General features: G+C 41.7%; 2 protein-coding genes across 2 annotated transcripts in view; one reads left to right on the forward strand and one right to left on the reverse strand.

Annotated features, from left to right (window-relative positions):
* Positions 1-1,994, forward strand: part of PCSK2 (proprotein convertase subtilisin/kexin type 2) — a 96,597-nt gene extending 94,603 nt beyond the window's left edge. The window contains exon 12 of the mRNA XM_010706507.3: positions 337-1,994. Within this exon, the coding sequence (XP_010704809.2) occupies positions 337-823 (487 nt within the window). The 3' untranslated portion in view covers positions 824-1,994. The remainder of the gene's footprint in view (positions 1-336) is intronic.
* BFSP1 (beaded filament structural protein 1) overlaps positions 1,159-21,448 on the reverse strand; it is a 31,175-nt gene continuing 10,885 nt past the window's right edge. The window contains exons 4-10 of the mRNA XM_085218748.1: positions 17,108-17,168; positions 12,877-12,972; positions 11,934-12,026; positions 11,165-11,272; positions 9,611-9,831; positions 7,531-7,616; positions 1,159-6,643 (exon numbers count right to left, since the gene is read on the reverse strand). Coding sequence (XP_085074874.1) covers positions 5,706-6,643; positions 7,531-7,616; positions 9,611-9,831; positions 11,165-11,272; positions 11,934-12,026; positions 12,877-12,972; positions 17,108-17,168 — 1,603 coding nt within the window. The 3' untranslated portion in view covers positions 1,159-5,705. The remainder of the gene's footprint in view (positions 6,644-7,530; positions 7,617-9,610; positions 9,832-11,164; positions 11,273-11,933; positions 12,027-12,876; positions 12,973-17,107; positions 17,169-21,448) is intronic.

Here is a 21,448-nt window from a genome sequence, read left to right on the forward strand (position 1 = left end):
ATACCCAATAATAGCAGTGAGAAGTAGAGTCAGCTATTAAGTAAATGTTAACGTTTCTTAAATAGCAGTTATGCACTTCTTAATAGTATTCTTTCTCTCCTTGTGTAGGTGTGCATTTCATAATGTATTTTCTAATTAGGGTTTTACTATCATTTTCTAAAAAGAGAATGTTTTATTTCTGGTTAGGTTTGCAGCTATTACTTCCTTATCTTTCTATATGTTAATAAGGCAAACAGGGCAGGTTTTTCTCTAGGGCACCAATAAAAAATGGTTTTAGAATAAGCCATCATGCTGTAAATATCCTTTTAATTTGCGTAATTATCTTTTGACCTGCAGAAAGATACCACCAAGTGGTAAGTTGGTCCTCACACTTACAACTGATGCTTGTGAGGGGAAGGAGAATTTTGTCCGTTACCTTGAACACGTCCAAGCAGTTATAACTGTGAATTCAACTCGGCGAGGAGACCTCAACATCAACATGACCTCGCCAATGGGAACGAAGTCCATCCTACTGAGCCGACGTCCAAGGGATGATGACTCCAAGGTGGGTTTTGACAAATGGCCTTTCATGACCACACACACTTGGGGAGAAGACCCCCGAGGCACCTGGGTTCTAGAGATTGGGTTTATTGGCGGTGTGCCGCAGCGGGGTGTGCTGAAGGAGTGGACACTGATGCTGCACGGGACCCAGAGCGCACCATACATAGACCAAATAGTAAAAGATTATCAGTCCAAACTGGCCATGTCCAAGAAGGAAGAGCTGGAAGAAGAATTAGATGAAGCAGTGGAGAGAAGCCTGAAGAGTATACTGAGCAAGAACTAGAGCTGTTCTGCATGACAGTGTCTTTCCTTTCCCAGATCCTTCTGTTCACCTTTCTACTATCCAAGCCTCTGTGTTAGACATATAACAATGATCGTCTCTGTAGCCAAATTACCACTTTCTTGATTTTAAAGTCTTATATATTGTCAATAATTATTTTAATCACCACCAAAGCAATCATTTTTTTACTCTAAACCACAAATATATTGTCCCCCACCAAATACTATGTACAGTTTGTGACTGTAAATGATTTTTCTTTTGTGTCATACAAATAGGTAATACCTGTAAACATGCTTATAGCTATTCCCTTCATATTTTTGTGGTAACTGTTGTTTGTATTTAAAAAAAAAAAAAAAGTGAATTTTAATATTGGCTGTTGATGATAATGGGTGCATTTTAAAAAATTATTGTGAAAGAGGGAATTTACAGAGAGGTTGGCTGGAGATGTCTTTGAATGTCTAACAGCTCTTTTTGAATCATGGGCTTCTGTGGGACTTTCCCCACTGAGTTCAGCCAAAATAGCACTAGACCCTAGAAAAAAAGATGATCTAGAGATGAAAAATTTTCAGTCCAAATTAAAAAACCGGTTTTAGAGTTTTCTTTAGTATATACACTTAGACAATATATATGGTAGCACTTCAGCCACAGAATGGTTCTGCAACAGGCATGTGATTGGGAAGGCAAGGCAATGCTAGGGCCAGGTGATAAAGGGAAGTGCATTGCAAACAGTCAGGGCATTCTAGAAGCACAAATTTCAGGGTGTTTTTTTTTTAATGTTGGCAATTTAGATCAGCTTACCATCTTACAGTGGTATGAGTACGTAGGGAATGATCTGTAGGGTTTCTTGCAACCTGTGTGCCAAAGTGCATCTGTCCACCTCTATACTTAATGCTCTATACTACAGCAGCAGAAGATGCAGCCGTGTCAGCATTTCCAATCTCAGACCCCTGTTTTCTGGGGTTTTCAGTCTGGCTGTCAGCAAATTGCTGTGGGAAATATGAAAAACGCAGCTTGAGTCCCCAAACCATTTTAATTCAAATTTCACTTTTAAAAATAGAGATTTGTTATTTTTGTGTTATACAAATATATTTAAGGAGAAAAAATATGCCTATGTAATTTATGTGTAATGCAACGTTGGCCTTCTTCGGAAAATAAAATATAGTGCATTTGGGAAGATTTGTCAGTAATTCTTGCTTTTGGTGTCTGTCCCACCTTCAGCTTTCACACATAAGTCTGTCTCACCTGCCTTGGGGTCTGCTCTGGCTGTTGCCACATCACGCTCCCCTCTGTGTGGACTCAAGGTAGCAACCACTACAGGTTCTCAGGTGTGAGAGCCCATACTGAACCTTTGAGAAATGAAAGGTCTTGATTCTGCAAGTACTGCACTCAGCAGCAGGCCTACTGAAGTACTGATGTAAAGCAGGTGCTTAAGATGTCTGAAGGATTCAAGATCCACTGCTTAGACATCCACTGTTTTAGGAGGGACTGGTTTCAGAGTTTTATTACGTATTTTTAATATACAGAGCATTCATCTAAATTGTTTTACTGAGAATTTTCCTGGTTAATCAGGTGTGCAGTGGCAGAAACATAGTAAGCAAGTATTTATCTAATAAATTAAAAATGTAACCCAAAGGTTATATGGTGTGTACGTTTCAATTAAGAATGTATAATTTCTTGTTACTTCAAGTGAATATCCATCTTCTATCCTTCCATCAGGCCTGTTCTTTCCTTTCCAAATACAAATGCAAAATAAAGAGCTAAACCTACTCACAGTCTTCGTGAATTACGTTGTAAACCCCAGACAAGCAGCCTCGTGCTGTTCAGAGGTTCTGCACTACATGCAGAGACGGCAGGGTCATAGCTGGATAACACAGGTGTCAGAAGGACAAGAACCAGCCCCTGTGTGGTTTCTGTTTTTAATGCACTCTTGGTTATTCCTTCAGATATATTACAGTGTCAGCCGTATCTAACCTGCAGATTTAAGAATTAAGCCAAGGACAAGACAGGCCTGCTTCAAACCATGACTGTGAGGCATAACTCAGAAGGCTTGGGGACAGACTTGTTCATGTCTGTTTGGAATTGAAGGGCCCACACTGACAGCAGGAGGTGTTCAGGGAAGGCACCAGAAAGAGCATCATATGCATATCAGAGGGAAGAATTTACCACATATATATGTATTTATGCATTCTCCTATAAGTCTAGGTGCATAGAACATCCCTGTGGTACCCCTTTATATTACATACAACATGTATACTCAGAGTATGTTACATATATTTTCTTATAAATACCTAAAGAATACACATGGTATGTAATGTATAACACATACACACACCTTATTACCTGTTCAAAGAAACAGATAAAACTGGAAGACATTCATGGACTTCTGGAATGTGGAATAAGAAAAGTCCACATGGAAATCTTAAATGAATGTGTGCATCCCTTTCCATTGCATTTGTGTAATTTTGCAGTTCCGTTCAATCATTAAATAACTTATTTAACAGCAAAATGCTATGATTGATTGTATTTTCCTAATGTTGACATACTATATTAAGTGAAAGATCACAATAATGAGTGATAAACAGAAATGGTGGGTTTTGCTATGGGTACATCTACAGCTACCTGTATGTACAATATAGAGATCTACTTCAGATTCTTCAGAATTTTTGCATCAGGGGAATCACTGAAAAATATGTCGAGTTAGAATAAGTTTTTATGATCTTGCTGATGGGAAATAAAGTTAATTTGTTAGCGTTTATAATAAGGGGGAAATTGACACTCTTGAAACAGGTGAATACTGTTTAACCACAGCCCCATGATGAGGTTTTATAATCCAAGTGAAATAAAGAGCTGTTGTAAATTGGCAGGTCCTATCATCAGTGCTTATCTGACGGCACATGGGAGGCACTGTGCTGTCAGTGAGGTGACTTCCTAACCTCCTGCATCTCATACTGATGAGGAAACTTACATCCCATCTTGGTTACTGAAAAAACAAACATGATTCTACAAGAGTGGACAGGAACAAGAGAAGAGCAGCAGGCTTGGTGTTAACTTTGTGGCAGGATGGGATAGAGAAGATCAAGGATGCAGGCTGGAAAGAGCATTGGGCATTGCTTACATGGCTCAAACCCAGTGGCTCCAAGGGAAGCTCTGCAGATGTGTGATTGCTGAACTGCTGCTATCAGTGGGGAAGGGGATGCTCAAGAAGGAAGACACTGACATTTTTGCACTTTTTCATACACAGTGGCAGTTTTGCCCCTGAGGAAATAATAGGATCTACCACAGCAGTATTTTTCTCTGCTCTTTGGAGCACTTCGATCCACAAAAAATCCTATTTCCCTCTACCTCCTACCCGTATTTTCTGGGTAGGTTTTAAGCACACATAGCCCCACAGTGCAGCATATGTGTGGTTTTAAAATAACCACAGCTGTAATTTCTTACCATTCCTGCAGCAGTAGAAGACAGCTGGAAATCTCCTCATCTAGTTCTTCTTATCACTGAGGTGACGATGTGTCTGCAGTAACCTGTGTCTTATCCCAGGCTTTCCTGAATAAATGCTCACACATATTTCACTGCTACGCCTCAGCATTAGTGTTTAAGAGTCTGCATTTAAAGCAGTGGATAATCCATAAATGGTGAGATTTACTACACATTGCATCATTGTCATTATGAACAATAACTTCCTAGTGTTTTTTTCTCTATATGTTTAGAGAAATATGAGGATCTGCCCATCGTCTGCTGCCATGGTTGTGGCTGACAGCTCAAAGAGCATAACAGAATTCAGGCCTTATTTCAGATAGTGCTCTACATTAGCACATGCACAAAGGTTTCTTTTGCTTTTTCTTTTCTCCTTTTTTTTTTTTCTTTTCTTTTTCCTGAGTCAAGGATTTCTGGAAGCTGTAAGAAGCTGATGCAGGAGTGCTGCTTCGTGCTTCTCCAGGCACATGGACAAACAGCCCTTGTTCCCATGGAGCTCTATGGCACTCCAAGTGACCGGGATGCAACAGGATATTGTGGCAGCATCAAACTCTGTACAATGCTACAATCCAAGGAAATAAGCAACAAGAAAAAATGAAACAAACAAAACAAAGAGTCTTTTGAATTGCCTGCAGTCTGCTCAAAAGCTTGTTTGCACTCATAAATGCCTCAGTTATACTGATGAAGGAAAAAATAACACCTTTAAAGTATTTTAGAAGGGTTTTCCCCTGCTTTATTTTGGTGGAACTTCAATTTTTATTCTGAGTAGATGTGCAGTAGGAGTTCATTTCAAGCACAGCAGGTTTGTCTTCATATCCAAAAAGAGTGTTCTGCCAAAATTACCTCTAGTTAAAGACAGCAAAGTGAGAGAGATTTGGAGTGGGTTAGAGAACTCGATTTCCAGCTCCTCCTTTGGAAAGACTCCTGCACATCTATCGATTAACTTTTAGCAATGCAGTCTGTTATTCAACAGTAAAGGCAACACACACCCACAGTGGGTACTTTCTGTAGAAGGCAAAGCTTTTATTAAATGAAATGGGTGTCACAAGTTAACATTTGCAGCTGTCTGAGAGATGGGGAATCCTGTGGCAGCTATAGGAGAAGTAGAGGAATACGCACTGGCAAATCTGCCCTGGATACTTTGGAAAGCCAGGCAGCTCTGTAATGATGATTGATTTCAACTTGTCCTTATTGTGAAAATAAATTGCATAGAATCTGCCCATTACTCCTTGTCCTGGAGCAGTCTCACATTCGTTACAACACAGGCGAGCCTACATCAGACAGAATTTTGCCATCAAAGTATCAATCTGTTCCATACCAAACAGCAAAAATCTCACTATTGTATCATTCGATCAGGAAAAAAAAATTACATCATTTAATAACTATGCCAGACAAGTTGACTGCTTGTCATTTAAGAGCCTTTGTCACCCGGTTTCTTCTTGCTTGTCTTCTCTATCATGGTCTCCACAATCATAGCTGTCTCTTCATATGTCTGAATTCTGTCATCTGAAAACTTCTCGATGGACTCCACCACCTCCACCTTCTCGTAGCTCACGGAGCCAGGCAAGCCTGCTTCCCGGAACAGGAGGCCCTGTTTATCTTCTCGGTCATGCTCTATCTCTTGAAGTACTCCTGGCTCAGCTGGGCTTATCAGACCCGGGGAAGGAACTGCCTCAGGCTCCGAGATGTCTGGATACTTTGTGACTTGCTCAATTTTCCCCCTTATTTTGCCCCATTCAAACAGGTCTTCTTTCTCCTCCTCTTTCAGTTTATCTTGGGTTTCAATCTCGTCCCTCCTTTCACAGATGTCCCTTTTCTCTTTTTCTGATGGTTCAGTAGGTTCAGGCAGCTCCGGTATGGGCTCCACATCACCACCAATCGTTACCTTCCCATTGCTGGTAGAAACTGTGATTCCTCCCCCAGCTGGGATGGACGAGAAGCAAGGTTCTTCATAGCTTTCCTCCCCTGTTACCAGCACATAACGCCCTTTGGGGTGGGAATCAGCTTTAGCCTCTGGTCTCTTGTGAACTCTGATTTTCTCCCTCACAATGTTACACAATTTATCAAAGGCTTTACTTATCTGGGCTCCATCGGGTACATCTTCTGGGACTGCTTCTTTTTCAACAAGTTCTAATTCCTCCTGCCCAGGTTCACATGTGACTGAACCTTCATGTCTAAATTCCAGCTGATCTTGGTCAAAAACTTCCACAGTTCTTTCATACATTTTTTCAGGCGAGAGCCCATCGGTTATGTCTTTAGACAGGATCTCCTTTTTCCTGGAAAGTTTCTTTGTCAGCGCTTTTTGTCTGGGCTTTACACTGGCAATCTCTTGCATAGCCTGTGTGATATCTAGGGAGAACAAAAACAAAGCAAACAACAGACAGTCCTGAACACAGCTGCTGCAAATGCTGGAGCCATCTCTAACTCTCACTGCCTCAGGTAGAAGCTGAACGCAGCAGCAAATGTGAGCACACCTCCTACTAGCACATTAGACAGCCTCTTCTTTTGCTGGGGCCCCCTTGGCCAAGCAGTCATTTTGCATCTGAGATAGCCACATCTATAACCTGAGAGTATGGCCTCATTCTTTATGGATCCTTTTCCATTAGAACAGCTACCTTTCACAGAACAGTTACAAAAATTACACCTGTAAATTCTCTTCTTGTAAAGTGTGTCCTTTCTATTTGGTCCTGTTGCTTGTCACAAGGTTTACAAGCATCCTAATTCAAACAGGCAATTCTGTAACACTGTAGAAACACCTTATTTGGAAGTAACCATGTCAAGAACTGTGGAGACGTGACACTGAGGGATGTGGTTAGAGAGCATGGAGGGGACGGGTTGGGGTGGGACTTGGAGATCTTTCCAGTCTTCTTAACCTGCTATGGCCCATAAACAGGACCAAAAAGTGTTCTCTGCCAGTCTGCTGATGCTGTCTGTGGGACAGCAAAACAAACTCCAGCCCTTCAGTAGTTTTAGGTGACTTTTGACTGAGTTCTGTTGATTGGCCTAAGTAGAAAATTCCAAAAATAAGCAAAGAAATCAGCTGGTTTGGGTTTTGGCCTTGCACAGCTTTGTCTCAAAGCCTGCTGAGGAAAGCTGAAATTGCTGCATTCACTTAGCTAGCAAGCCTTGAGTCAGGCTGTCACAGCTGATGTTCGTATGAAAGACAAATGGAAAAACGGCTTAAATTACAGTGATGCTGCTCATGACAGACACAGGAAGACATGTCGCAGGTTTACCTCTTCCCCTCGAAGCTTGAGGCTGGACAGGTCTATAGATCTGCGTGAAGAGTGTGACTGGCGTTCCTGCTATAGCAGAGTTTAACCTGCCGGAGAAGACGTGCAACAGTCAGACCTCTCCCCCTCATTTCCACAGTGAAATTGTGCAAAATTAAACATGGAGACTGAAGGAAGAATGTATTTCTCTGTGGTGAGGAGTTATAAAGAGAGTGGTGAGAGCAACACAGCTACAGAGCCTCCACAACAGCTGGGATGTACACGGATAGTAAAGAACTGCAGCATGAAGTTGTAATTTATCGTAACACCTTGAAGGAAAGATTTGAATGGCAAACTGTCCATCTATGCCTACCCAAAGCAGTGCCTCTACAAGAGCTGCTATACTTCAGCCTCCAGCAGTGCTTGGGACAAGGAGCCCTGCTTCAGAAGAAGGGGCAATATGATGCAAATGAGAAAGCAGACAGCCACAAATCAACAGGCACAGGTTTGTTTTTCCTTTTATATCATTTAAGAGTGGCTTCTTCTGTCATGGGAGAGGAAAAAAGCCTTAGCAAGTCTCTAAGTACCGAAAAATTAGAAGTATTTAAGCTATTGATAAAGAGCTGCTCCCATGCTGAGCTCCTCTTTGGCAAAGAAATCAGAAGCCACAAGGTTAGTCAGCTCCCGTGGTTTCTGAGCTTGTCAGTGCATGGGAGAAGTCTTGGACCATAAAATTTGCTTCAACTGAAACCAACTTATACAACAGTCCCCAGTACAGTTCTGTGAGGGAGATGCAAAACTGCACATGCAGCTTTTGCAATCAGTTGTCTCAGTGACCCTCTGCAACAAGGCAGCTTTTTTCTGTTTACCCTGGAGTTGGTTGAGTGTCTCAGAGAAAAAATGCTATCCTTTGCCTTAGCATCTGGTATCCAAGATATGTTCATAGACATGATTTAACCTCTATAGTATGAGAGTAACTTTGTATCAAAGGAAAAAATAATGGCTGCAATGGTATCACCTACACTCTCCTACAGCCAAACCTCTGGGAGGTCTCTGTGCAGTAGGGATTTTTCTCTTTGAGGTAACTGAAATAGATATGATTTTTCAAAGAATGAAGGACTGACAAATCTTTCCTGAACAGCACAATCTCTCTGAACGTGTCAGAGATTGTCAAATGACATCATCATTTTGTAAATGCTGGACAATAAAATATGAAGTTTGGTAACGTTTAGACGTTACCTGCTAATGCCTGACTTCAGAAGGGCAAGAGGAAAACTGAGCAGTCTTTTTTGGAAAATATTTGTGGAGTTGGTTGTATTAAGGGTTAAAAATTAAAACAAAACAATAAAACAATCAGAGGCTGGCTTATATGAAATCACCACAGCTGTAGCCTTACCAGTCTGCTCTGCCAGAATTTGAGAGACTATTTCCGCCTGTTGGGAGGATGTGAAGACATTCCGATGGGTATCTCTGTGCCTAGCCTTGGGCTGCAGCTCCTCCCGCAGTCAGGGGAGACGGCCAAGACATGGCTTTCAGTGCAGAAAATGACCCTAGTGGATACCCCTCATCAGAACGTGCTGTCCAACATGAGATGCAGAAAGTCAGCCTCTGGAGAGGCAGACGGTTGACACTAGAGGGTACCAGAGCTCCTCAGTAGACCTCAACACAATCCAAAGCTTTGCACATTTCTTGCACTCTGTTCCCTCCCCACCCCCCCCCCACTATGGATTTGCTGTGGAGGAGAAATTTGCTTTGCAGGACGTTTGCTCTTCCCGCCCATGGCCCCATGAGCCTGCCCAGAATGCTCAGCAAGGTTGACTGCACACAGGCAGCAGAGAGGGCATTCAGTTGGCTTCCACGTGGTTCTGACCTCTGCGCACTGAAAGGAGAAGCACAGAATGGCTCTGACCCCTTCTTTGGTAGGGACGTGAGCAGGTTTTGCATCTATGTAGACTGTTGTTGGAAAAATACCAATGAAAGATGTGAAATGACCATAGATAGATCAAATGCCCTTGAAAATACTACAGGTTTTTGTTTGCTTTTTTTCAAACGTGGTAAGAGAGACCCCTGGGCTCTCCAACAGAGTGCAGGAACCCGGCCTTACCGGCTGTCCTCGTTCTCAATGATTCGCTTGTAGCGCTCCAGCTCATTCTCCAGGGACTGCTGGTAGATCACCAGCTGGCGGCAGTCAGTCGTGTACTTCTCCAAGGTCCTCTCTGCTTCTTCTATCCCCTTCCTGAGGTTCTCAATCTGCTCGTTGTAAAGCTGAATTTCATCGTCATAACTCTCCTGGGTATTTTTTATCGCCTGCTCCAGCATAGTTGTCTGGCAAACAAAGATGGTGAGTAACAGAATCAGCTCTGAATTATTGGGTATCACTACCTGATAGGTATTTCAAAGGGGATGCAAGGCAAGACATGATCTGTTGAGCTGCGCTGCTGACACACAGAGGCAAACAAAAGTAACATCTGTGCAGTAAGTCTGAAGTGCCAGTCTCTGAAACGTACACTAACCAGGAGGTGGCGATGAGGCCCTTCCAAAGCAAGGGATGGAACTAAACATGTGGGCTGTTTCACCAAATCTGTTCTCACTTTCATCTGCTCTTTGGCTTGTTGTTATAGTTCATCTATCACTTGGGATTTTTTCCCTTTGCAAGCATCTTTTATTAAAGAGATGTATTCACAAAAACGTGATGGGCCTACAACTGGTTAATGGGTTCTTTAATAATTGAATGATTTCTGCATTTTACAGGCAGGATTTCCAGAAACCTTTTAAGAGAATAAATTTAGGATCTAAGTCCCTTAGCAATGATTCAGTTACACTGTGGTAAGAGCACTGATGAGTGTACAGGTTCAGTGCTGAGAAGGTGGAACTGATAAACTCACTGCAACACAGTTGTCATGTTCAGAAACTGGAAAGCAAAGGACCTCAGTGACAATTCAGCCATCAGATCCAGCCTTCACTGTCACAAGCAACAGTATCATCAACTTCCACACATAAAGTTATTTAACTCTTAATCTTAAGGCCTGAGAATGAATCAATTAAGATGTAATGAGATATGAAGATTTGATTCTGAAAGCAGTATGATTAGTTTTCCACACAGCATGCTTCTTCAGGTGCCAGGAGATGGCTGATTTTCTCCTCAAATCATGGACTTACAGTCTCACTTGTTACTCTATTGATTCTTGCCCTTCCCTGAGCCCATCTGTCCTTTCCACCAAAGCATCAGACTTGAGAAAGAGTCTGAGGAAAAGATCAGGGGTATCGCTGTCCCTGAGTAACATGGTGAGAAAAACTACACTCAGATGCTGCTGTGGCTGTCAAAAGGAGTTCAAAATCCCACCAAAAGCTATTTTATGCCAATACAGTCATCCTCTCTCACATATACAGAGAACTGACATCTTGAGGCCCAAAAGAAGCTGCACCTGGAGAGGATGTGGTGATCATTCTCCAGTCCTATCTATCTACAAAGAAAACATTCCACTTCACAGACGTGCCGTATGCAACTCTACATGACTGGTTTCTGTTCACTATAGCCTCCTTCTGCTGTTCCATCTCCTGTCCCCTCTGTCCTCTCCTCTTTCATCTTTCAGTTTTTAACATGAGCCCAAAGAAACCATAGAGTCATGGTTGCATTTATGTCTAACAATAGCAGTACCTCTGTCTGAAGCTTGTATTTTTGAGCCTGTAGCTGGCAGAGGATGCTCTTGTATTCCTCCAGCTGGCTCTGAAGAACAGGGATCCTCCTTTCTGCTACAAGCTTTTCCTGGTTGGAAGAAAACAACGTGTGCAGGAATGTATGTTTCTATTAAATAAAGTTACCACTGAAAATAAACCATAAACACAAACAGAAAATGACAACAGACGAATGAAAAGTTGGGTACTGAACCTCAAGAAAACCCTTCCGGCATGACAAAAAATAAAAGCTGTGATACAGCAGTGCTGTAAAAGCACAGCTTGTGCTGAAAGTAGACTGCTTGTGTCTTCTTCTAATAAACGTCCTTCAGGCAGCTACTCAGATTGGTGTGAATTACCAAGTTTTCATCCTGTTTGTAGCTATTTATCTACAGTTACTCACATCATGCCTCATCACAACAAGATCTACTCTCTCTGGATATATGCATACATCCTGCCAGCTCCAGCTCACACTGGAAGCACAACTACTTCCACCACCTTTGATCTACCCATTTTTGCAGTTAATACCCATGCTGACATGCACCTGTAACACACTGTCCCTTCTCTTGTTCACTCCAGTTTCCCAAAGCTACAATTAGGTTTTTTCTCATAATCAATATTCAGTACTTAACCACATTTGTTGCAGTTTTCATCTAACTAGCTGGGAGATCTGTATACTTTAAGAATCAACATGGATTATTTTTCACTTAGTACAGACCCTGCAGCATGCATTTACCAACAGCAACACTTACCTCAGGGATGCCAGTAGTTATAGGGGACACGCGAGGGGTTGTCTGGATGATCTGCTGTAAAATGTTGACGTAGGTCTGGATTTCCATGAGGTTCTGTGGCAAAGCAAAAAATATTTTTGTCAGAAAATATCATAGCTGCCTGTAATGCTCTACTCTGAGTCTTACTCCTAGATATTTATTTATTCCAATACATGGACGTCCAGATCATGTTAAGACCTGTTTTTGCCAATTAATTTTAGGCTTGGTTTAAACTGTTTGTGTCCTTAGAGTTTTACTGTGCTTGGGGTATTACAGGTAAGTGTCTAGGATACAATGCACTACACAGTCTTAATTAAAGGTGACGTGACTTCTAGTTTTACAGTACATTTTCAAAATGAGGATCAAATAATCTCTTCGAATGTGGTCTAAAAAGAGAAGCTTCCTCTTTCAAAAGTGGCAAAGATGAGACTCTGGCCTGCTGCAAGATCCTACTGCCCTCCCAAGGAGAAGGGGAATGCATGTATTAGAGTTGGCAGCAACTTAATCATACAGCCACAGGATAATGTCCACTGGCTAACCAGAATGCTCTAGCTCAGAAAATCAGGATCCTCCCTTTCACAAACCCAACAGCTTCCTAGCATGAAATGTAAGACAGCCTGATCAGCTTGTTGCGCAGAATCATAATAGAATATCCTCAGCTGGAAAGGACCCACATCATGGTAACAGGTCAAGAAATTCAAAACATTGCTACTGCTGTAGATATTGGATTCTGAGTAAGTCAGTTCAAATGCCTTCAGCCATCCAATTATTGCTGTTGTGATCACCGACTACATATAAATTACACACTAAAACACAAACTGGATTTCCTTTTATTGGCCACTGGAACAAACCATGGAGAAGGATAAAGCTTCACACGTGTCTCTAGAAGAAAGCTCTAAAAAAGATGGCAAATCCAGCCAGTTACCTTCTTATATCTGTCTTTTGTGGCATTAATGTCATCCTGCAGGAACTGGGACTCGATCTGCAGCTCCAGGTTGCACAGCAAGGCTTCATCCGCTTCCTACAATGCACAGAGAGACATGAACATGCAGTCAGTACATAGGGCTGGAGTGCCACTGATCCACCACGTGAATCGCTTCACTGGTGTATGGAGAACTAAAGTCTACTGGGAGAAATAAAAATATTTTGAAAGCAATGAACAATAAGCACTTTATACATCGTGTTCTCCCATTGTATATACTGCTTTTCTGCATAAATATAATTTATGGCACAATTTAGCACAGGCAGTGTCAAAATATGCTTACTGTATGCTTTATGAATGCTGAAATCCTAGTAATAGAAGCAGTGAAATACTGGTCGGTGATACTAAAAGACTGCAGTGGGGCATGAATCTTAAAGAGATGACATCAACAGAGTAAGGCATTGATTTCTCTAGTGCTTATGATGGGGCATCTTGAGTCATTTTTAATATTCTCAGTGAAAAGTCCCCTTGAAAACAAACAGACTGGTCCAAACTATTTCCACTTCTCCTTTTGGTGTTATTTCATATATCACAAATATTTGTCAGACTTGGAGCCACTTCTGGAACTAAAAATGACAGATGAGCAAGACCAAAAAGTTGGTCTGCTGCAGAACTTTCTGTTATTTATATGTCAAAGTCTCAAACTCATCCTTGGCACTAAAGATAAGATCAGACCAAGAAACCTGAATTTCACCATCAGTGTCACTCGTGGTAGTCCCAAAGCTGATGTTTCTCAATTTTTGTTTCTCAGAAAACTTTGCCATACTTCACAGGACTCCGACTGCATAGTTCATTGGACTGAAAAGTGGTGGATATAAATGCTGACTACTATAGCTGAAAAATCCCCACTGAGCATCAAGCCATCGTACAAAACATGAGGGTATGCATTTCTTCCCCAACTTCCAACTTTTTTAGAAAAGGAAAAGCTTAAAGAGGAGGAGAGTTGAGCCAGTGTCACCCCTCATGTTGCTTTTTAAGAGCAAGAGATTTTTTTACTCTTGTTGCTAAAATAACAAGACCAAAAGGTGCCCCTTTGAAATGATGGACATGCCATTACTGTGTAATTCTGTCTCAGTGAGCAGATCACGGGTTGAAGATAAAATGCTAAAATCTACGGGCACAGCATGTGACTGGTAGAAGGGAATTGTTCTTTTTTAACATGCACAGCACGCACTATTCCAAAAATGTGCGGATGCTGCTGTTTCATTATGCCACCGAGCCTCCCAGCCAGGCTTGCTGACGCACTGGGAGGCTGCCCATGGACACACTCTGCTCCAGAGCCATCTCTCTGCTTTGTGAGGAAGCAGCTCACCCACACCAGCACGTTCGCCAGTCATCATGACTGCACCCTGCTTTTCTGCATCTGCTGCCATCTCATTGAGTAGAAGATCAGTGCAACAATGGTGACGTTAGGAGGCTTGTGGGCAGCCATAAAAGCCCCTCAGTCCTTAGGTAAGCACATATTTCTGCAAGTAGTAAGCAAAAGCAGTGTTCAGCTTTCCAAACATTCCTTTAAAGGGGAAAAATTTTTCCCTTTTTCTCCTTCTTTCAAACAGACTTGTTTCATTGACAATGCCTTGTAATAAAACAATACAGTGCCTACAGATCTGTTCCTGAACTTTACAGTATTTGCTATTCACTCCACTTCCAAGCAAAAGCCATTTTGCCTTAGGTGATGATTCTAGAAAGTTGGTCCAAGAGATAAAGAAGCATCACCAGAGCCACTGTTTGCTGATTTCCAAACTGATTCTCCTTCTATCTGAAAAGGCAAACACTTACATCTGCTTGTGCACATTTCTAGGCTATATCTTGGGCACTACGCATACAGTCAACCGTGTTCTCTTCACTGTTTGCTGCCCCAAAGCAAGGAGCTGCTGCAAGCAAGGAGCTGCCTAGCTGTAGTCTGGGTTAAAAACACCCTGCAGCTCAAGATCACACTGGCTGTGCCCGGAGCGGTCCGTCAATCCTCTTTTCTTCAGCCACAAATCTGCTGAGAGAAATAATGAAGATGGATCCAGCAGCTCCAGCTATGCCTTACAAAATATTGACGTCCACCAATGTTTTTAAGAGTTCACAGGGTGCATGAGAGCTCTGCTAGCACTTTGGAAAACAGCATTGATGCAGGAGGTCTACAGTTCATTGGAGACGGATAAAGCTAACACACATTTTCTTAATATATATAAAGAACATGTCATTGTGACTGTGCTCACACGAAACATCTCCTCCCATTTATCTTGGGGAAGAAAAAAAACCACCAGCAGTTGTTTCTCACTGCAGAAGATGAAGGGTAAGCTGTGAGAAACAGACCTGGGGAAAGATATACTACAGCTTCCTTCACTCAGGCACTCAGGTGAAAGCTATTAGCCAAAGGAGAATGAATTGGGCTGTCCCACAGACCTGGTCTGGAAACTTCCTAAATATGTTAGTAAACTTTTATCTTTCCTCTGACCATTTATTATTATTATTATTAATATTCCTTTGAGATTTGTTCAGGAAACAGCAGCTCTGTGTAACCATTTCTCATGTTGCACTAGGAAAGGAACAAATCATGATCTTTTGTGCCTTCTTTTTGTTTAGAAACCCGAATGTACTTAGTTAACAAACATATTTTCTCCAGTCTTATCATGGGCTGTATGATCTTCACTCTCCATAAGACTAACAAATGGGCTCCTCCTGGCCCTGTGTGTAGACTCAAATTCAGAGAGGAGTTGTCTTCTGAACGGAACTACTAAATGCACCTAAACATGAATTTGCAAAATCACACTGAATGCAGAAGAATCAACACAAATTTCAACAGTAGGTCCCAAAACGAATGCAGGGGCCATCTGGTGATGCTCTAAAGGTGTACTAGACAGTAGATCCTCCAAGTCCCTGGTCTTACTGAAAAATTCATGAAGTCCTGAGGACAGCTGAGGCTATGGGCTGCGGACAGCATGTGCTGCAAAACCAGAATCAGGCTTTCCATGCCCTCCCATCTAGTTAGATTAGCCATGTAAGCATTTGGCTGAAGTATTCCTCTAAGACATTTTTTCCCTATAATTCAACATCTTTCTGTTTTATTACAGGCTCTATAACATTTCCAGAACATCATTCCCGATCTGAAATCTTCCACCATGCAGAATAGAGCACCTGTTTTGAACTACATCTTTAGAAATAGGCACTAAATAAGCCACTGGGGGATTCTTAAACACCAGTGATCCTTGGCCTGAACAAACTCAACAAAATGAGACACCAGCATCATTGCAAACACATATTTAGCCCTATATTAAGATTATTGTCTGTAAGCAGTGGGAAAGAACATAAATGCAAGAGCCAGACTAGAAAAATTCTTTACCAATACTTATCAAGAAGGTAATTGTCATTAAGACCACAATGCTAATTAAGACCTCAAAAGAAAATGAGAGTTATAATCCTGGCTCTGCCTCAGCCTACTTGCCTTAACACCTTCTGGCTTTATTAACACTACATCCTTGCTTTGAATATCCATATGCATGCCACTATGATGCTCCTTTTCCTATTTCTAAAGCACTAGAAATAACTTTAAAATGACATACAATCTTAAATAAAAGGGAAACTTGGATAGAGCCTCCTGTGTTCAAGAGATTTTCTGTGAAGTAGTCATATGACAGCTAGAATAAAACCTTGCACTGGTCCTTAGATCAGTGCAGCATGATGGCAGCTGGATATGGTGACTATGGGCTCTGGACAGCAATACTGTTTTCTCCTTTTCCATGTACAGAACAAGGATGTAGGGCCATGCTGGGTGGGTAGTGTCAGCCTTTTCTGTGTCTATCCGTGCCCCAACCCACCAGGGAGAGGTTGGCTGGCTCTGACAGGTTAACAGCCAGCGCAAAGCAAATATATATACGTATAAACAGGGTGTACAAGAGATCTCTTGGGTAGAAGATACTTTAAAACTAGAAATGGAAGAAAAAATGGCAATGAAAAGTTCTTTCTTTCTTTCCCACTTTGCTGGATCTTTACCCAGACCTTCCTTCTGACTATGCTCATGTGGAACTTTCCATTCTGCTGACACTGATGCTTTAAACAAATTCAGATAAAATTTCAGATAAAAAGCAGCGAGGCACCAGTAAGAATTCTCAAAGGCTCCTAAGCAGTCAAAAAATCAAAGGGAAAAACAAAGACATTTGCTTTTCCATTTTCCCAGGTTTACCTTATTCAGGCGTTCAAGGGTCTCTTTTAGCTTCTGCTGATATTCACGTTCATTTCGGTACCTGCAAGTAGAACAAAGGATATCAAGTTCAGCAGCCCATCCTTCTACAATTTTTAACTGCACTATCATGCACAATATATGTTTCACACTAATGCAAAATATGAACCTTGAGAAGTCCCTGAAGATTTATTTATGCATTAATATTACATTTTTTTTTCTTTTTTTTTTTTTTCCCCAGCTGCTGAGAATAATTCCAGAACTGACTAACTTCTTGTATCTGGCTTATAGAGAAACAGGCAACAGAAAGCCACATACTTGCTATCATGTTGTCACAGGAAGCCCAAGAATTAGATTATTTACAATAAAAGCATAATGGATTGATGTTGGGCTACAGTGACCACCTCTCATCAGTGACTACTACATGAGTATTTGCTACGCTGGCACATTAGCATTTCATAGAATCATTAACATTTAATTAGAAACATTAGCATTTAATTACATTGTACTTGATTTTCTGTTCTAACTGGTGTTGTTCAACAAAAATAACAGAAACATGAAACAAAAGTTGCAATTCTGTACATTGATTGCATAAGAATAATGATTTTCTATTTGAATGCATTGATGGATTAAGTGTTATGTCCTCTTCAATATCAATTCATACATTAGTTTAGTTATCAGTCTTAGTATGGACTGCATTTAGCCAACAACTCTTGTGCATTTATAAAAATTCAGTGAGTGCATAATGTGCATATTTCTATACAGAGTGAACAATGGATGTATAGTGTGTGAATAATCATTGCCCCCGTTCATTGCTGAGGGTTGGACTGGATGGCCTTTAAGGGTCCCTTCCAACTCCAACGATTCTGTGATGTTATGAAATAGCTGGGCCTCCTCTGCTGAGCTGCCATTTTCTAACAAAACTAAAACAATGTCATTTTGCCAAACTGCAGTAACACAAGTTTCACTTCCAAGGGTACAACCAAGAATATTCAACTTCAAAAGCAAGACTGCATTTGTTTCTGCTATTTATTCATTAAGACACCCCCAACAAATTTTCTATCTTATAAATATTTTGTGGACACTTGACATTTTCTGGCAACTGGGCAAGAATAAAGCAGATTGTGCCAGCTTGGGAAAATCAAATGCATGGCTACAATATAAAGATGGATTTGCACTCCTAATAATATGCAAAATTCCAACAGTGTCAGGGTCTAAATCTCAGCCCCAGCGCCATTCAGGTCTTTTCTAACCTAGCTAGCTGTGAGGTCCTCACTCAAAAATTCTTCCAATGACTAAAATGCTCAGCTGCATTTTCCTTGCTTCTCAAATAACCCAAATCTCTGCTGTGTCACATACACAGAAATCCACCTGTCAGCCATGAGCTGTGGATAACTGTTAGTATTCTATTATTATTCTCTGAATGAGGATTGCTTTTAAGGGATCTTAATGCACTCCATAAGCTCAGTGCAAAAGGGTGAAGGACCTCTTAGAAATGCTTCAGAGATCTCATGATGCAACATGCAAGCCTCTGTGCTGCTGAAATGTATGCTAGTGGCTAATAAGCTGCATGCTCTTACACTTCCAACCTGGTGTCCAAGTTCAAGCAATTAGCAGGACATGTTTAAAGAGGTCTGCATTTCTTAGATAGCTGCTAGTTGACCTTTCCTTGCCCTTAAGAGCCATAAGACTCATCTGCTCGTTTAAATGAACAAAAAAAATTCTCCTCATCCAGTCAAATAGCTTTACAGATTTAACAAATGTTTTTGGACTCTGTTTAGAAAAAGCATTATTAATTGTTTTTTTTGCACAGAAGAAAATAAATGGAGTGGAGGTGGTTGCCAGGTTCAAACACAGCAGAACAGAGCTGTAAAGGATCCCATTAGCTCATGTTCCTGAGGTTAGTAGCTCCCTCCTGGAATACTTACAGATATTTATTGAGCTTCTTGAGCCCTTGCACAGCTACAGGCATCAGCCCTGTGTGACCAATGGCTATGCAGGAAGGAAGCCTGACTCTGGGCTTCATTCTCTGCTGGAAAGCAATGCTGCAGACAACTTTTCCCATCTTCTGCTGCCAGCTCCTGAAAGATGTGGCAAGGAAGGCCTCTCTCATGCACACTTTGTCTCTGATGCAACGCAAGGGCTGCCTTCTCTCCACAGAGAAAACATTCACAATACATCCTAGTGAGGTTCAACGGCCAGAGACTCAATTCGGTGTCAAGTCCATGCCTTTAATATACAGAGATATATGGGAATGATGCCTCTCTGTTGAGCCCTACTGAGTTTCTTCCAGCAATACAGGAAGCTTCTCAGCACATCACAAGACAAGACAAAACTTTTCTACTAGGTATAAGTTTCCCTGAGGCATCTCACCAGCCTTTTCTCAACAGAAACAACAGTCATTTGAGCACCAAAGAGAGCACAAACTGCAAAATGCCAGTCCTATGAGGATGACAGACAAGCTAATAAGGATTGTATTTCATGCCCTGAAGGCTGGGACGAGCCCTGTGTGGGCTCTGCTCTGCTGATTTGTGAACAGATTGCTACCTGCGTTATTACAAAGCTGCTAAAGTGCAAGATTTCAGCACTCTGAGGAGTGCGTGGAGGCAGACAGGACCACCTGCAGGATAAAACTATGGCCAGAGTAGTGGCAGCAGTGCAGAGACAACCTCTGCTGACAAGGCTTGAAGACAGCTTTGCCAGTGCTCATCAGGCATCATCAGCTCAGAGGTTCCCAGCTCTGGTGCTGTGTTACCTGCCTTCATTTCCCCTCATCGGTGTAGTTTCTATACTGCAGCCCCATTGGGTGTCAGCTTGTCTGGGCATAACAGTGCAGGTAAGAGAATCAAGTGCCCATTTCTATGTCTGGTGACTTCCAGGGAATCACACAGCATGCAAAACCCACAAAATTAGCACTGAATGAATTTTAAATGGAATGATCGATTAGCAAGACTTTTAATTCCTGAAATTAATTAATTCTGCTCAGCCAACGGTGCTAAAATCTGGGCTTCAGCATCTTTCCAGATATTGCAGAGAGAGAAATACAGTCCTTTCCCACAAACAGATGTACCGCTGCTGTAATAACGATGCTCTATAAAAATTAGCATAATTAGCCCTTTTATGAGTCGCATCCAAACAGTTCCTCACTGTGCTTTTTTCTAACTTCAAGGGAACAAATTCTCCCCTGGCACAATCTGAACTATTCACATTGAAGTGAAAAGCTATGGACGTGCCTACAGAGGGTTTAAAAATAAATTTAAACCTAGGATATACTTTGCAGTGGTTCGCATACCTCTAATTTTACAGACAAAGTGGTTGCAGAGTGTACTGTATGTATTATAAATCTATTTCCCTAATGATGAATGTGAGTAAAAAGAATGTGTTGTGAGAGCTAAAACTCTTTGTCTTAGTGAAAAGCACAGACACACTAGAACAGGTTGCCCAAGGAGGCTGTGGATGCCCCATCCCTGGAGGCATTCAAGGCCAGGCTGGATGTGGCTCTGGGCAGCCTGGTCTGCTGGTTGGCGACCCTGCACATAGCAGGGGGTTGAAACCAGATGATCATTGTGGTCCTTTTCAACCCAGGGCATTCTATGATTCTATGATATGATTCTATGATTACTCTCTAAGAGATGTTATCAATCCTAGCACACCAGAAGTCAGTGCTTTATGTTCCAAAACGAATCAAGAAACCCCTACGCTGTTCTTCTGCTGACTGAAAGCACAGGCAGGTAGGAGTGCTGGAGCACTGCAAAGCAGGAGCTTTGACTTCTGGCTGCAGGCACGTGGCACAGCCCCAACATAGCACAGATGGTTATCACTCCATATTTGAGGAGCAGAAAGCACAAGTGTCAGGATGGCTGTGAGCTGCAAATAGGGTGAGCACTCAGGATGCACAGTGCTAGGGCACTGACCTTTTTTTAAATCCAACCAGTCGTTGAAAAGCTTTCACACCTGTTCTGCAAGTCAAATACAACAGCTTCCAAAAGGGGATAAACAAAGCCCAAATTCACCTTAGAATTGCTCAGGTTGAAAAAGACCTCAAAGATCATCGAGTCCAACCACAACCTAACCGTATTACTCTAACAAGCCTCTGCTAAATCATGTCCCTTGGCTACATCCAAACCAACAGAAGTTCAAATTTCAAAGCTACAGATATAGAAGGCCATTGCAATGGAAGGGCAGTGGCTGCTTTTTGACCAGATTGCCTTTGATTATCCCAGAGTTTCTTTTTCACTTCTGATTACTGATGCTGAGTGAACATCCCAGGGCTGTGTGATGAGACACCAACTAATTTTTCTGAGAAATCACTAACTACCACTGTACCAGGTCCTAAACCTCATT

The sequence above is a fragment of the Meleagris gallopavo genome, chromosome 2, assembly GCF_905368555.1.
Source record: "Meleagris gallopavo chromosome 2, MGAL_WU_HG_1.1, whole genome shotgun sequence".
Taxonomy (NCBI): Eukaryota; Metazoa; Chordata; class Aves; order Galliformes; family Phasianidae; genus Meleagris; species Meleagris gallopavo.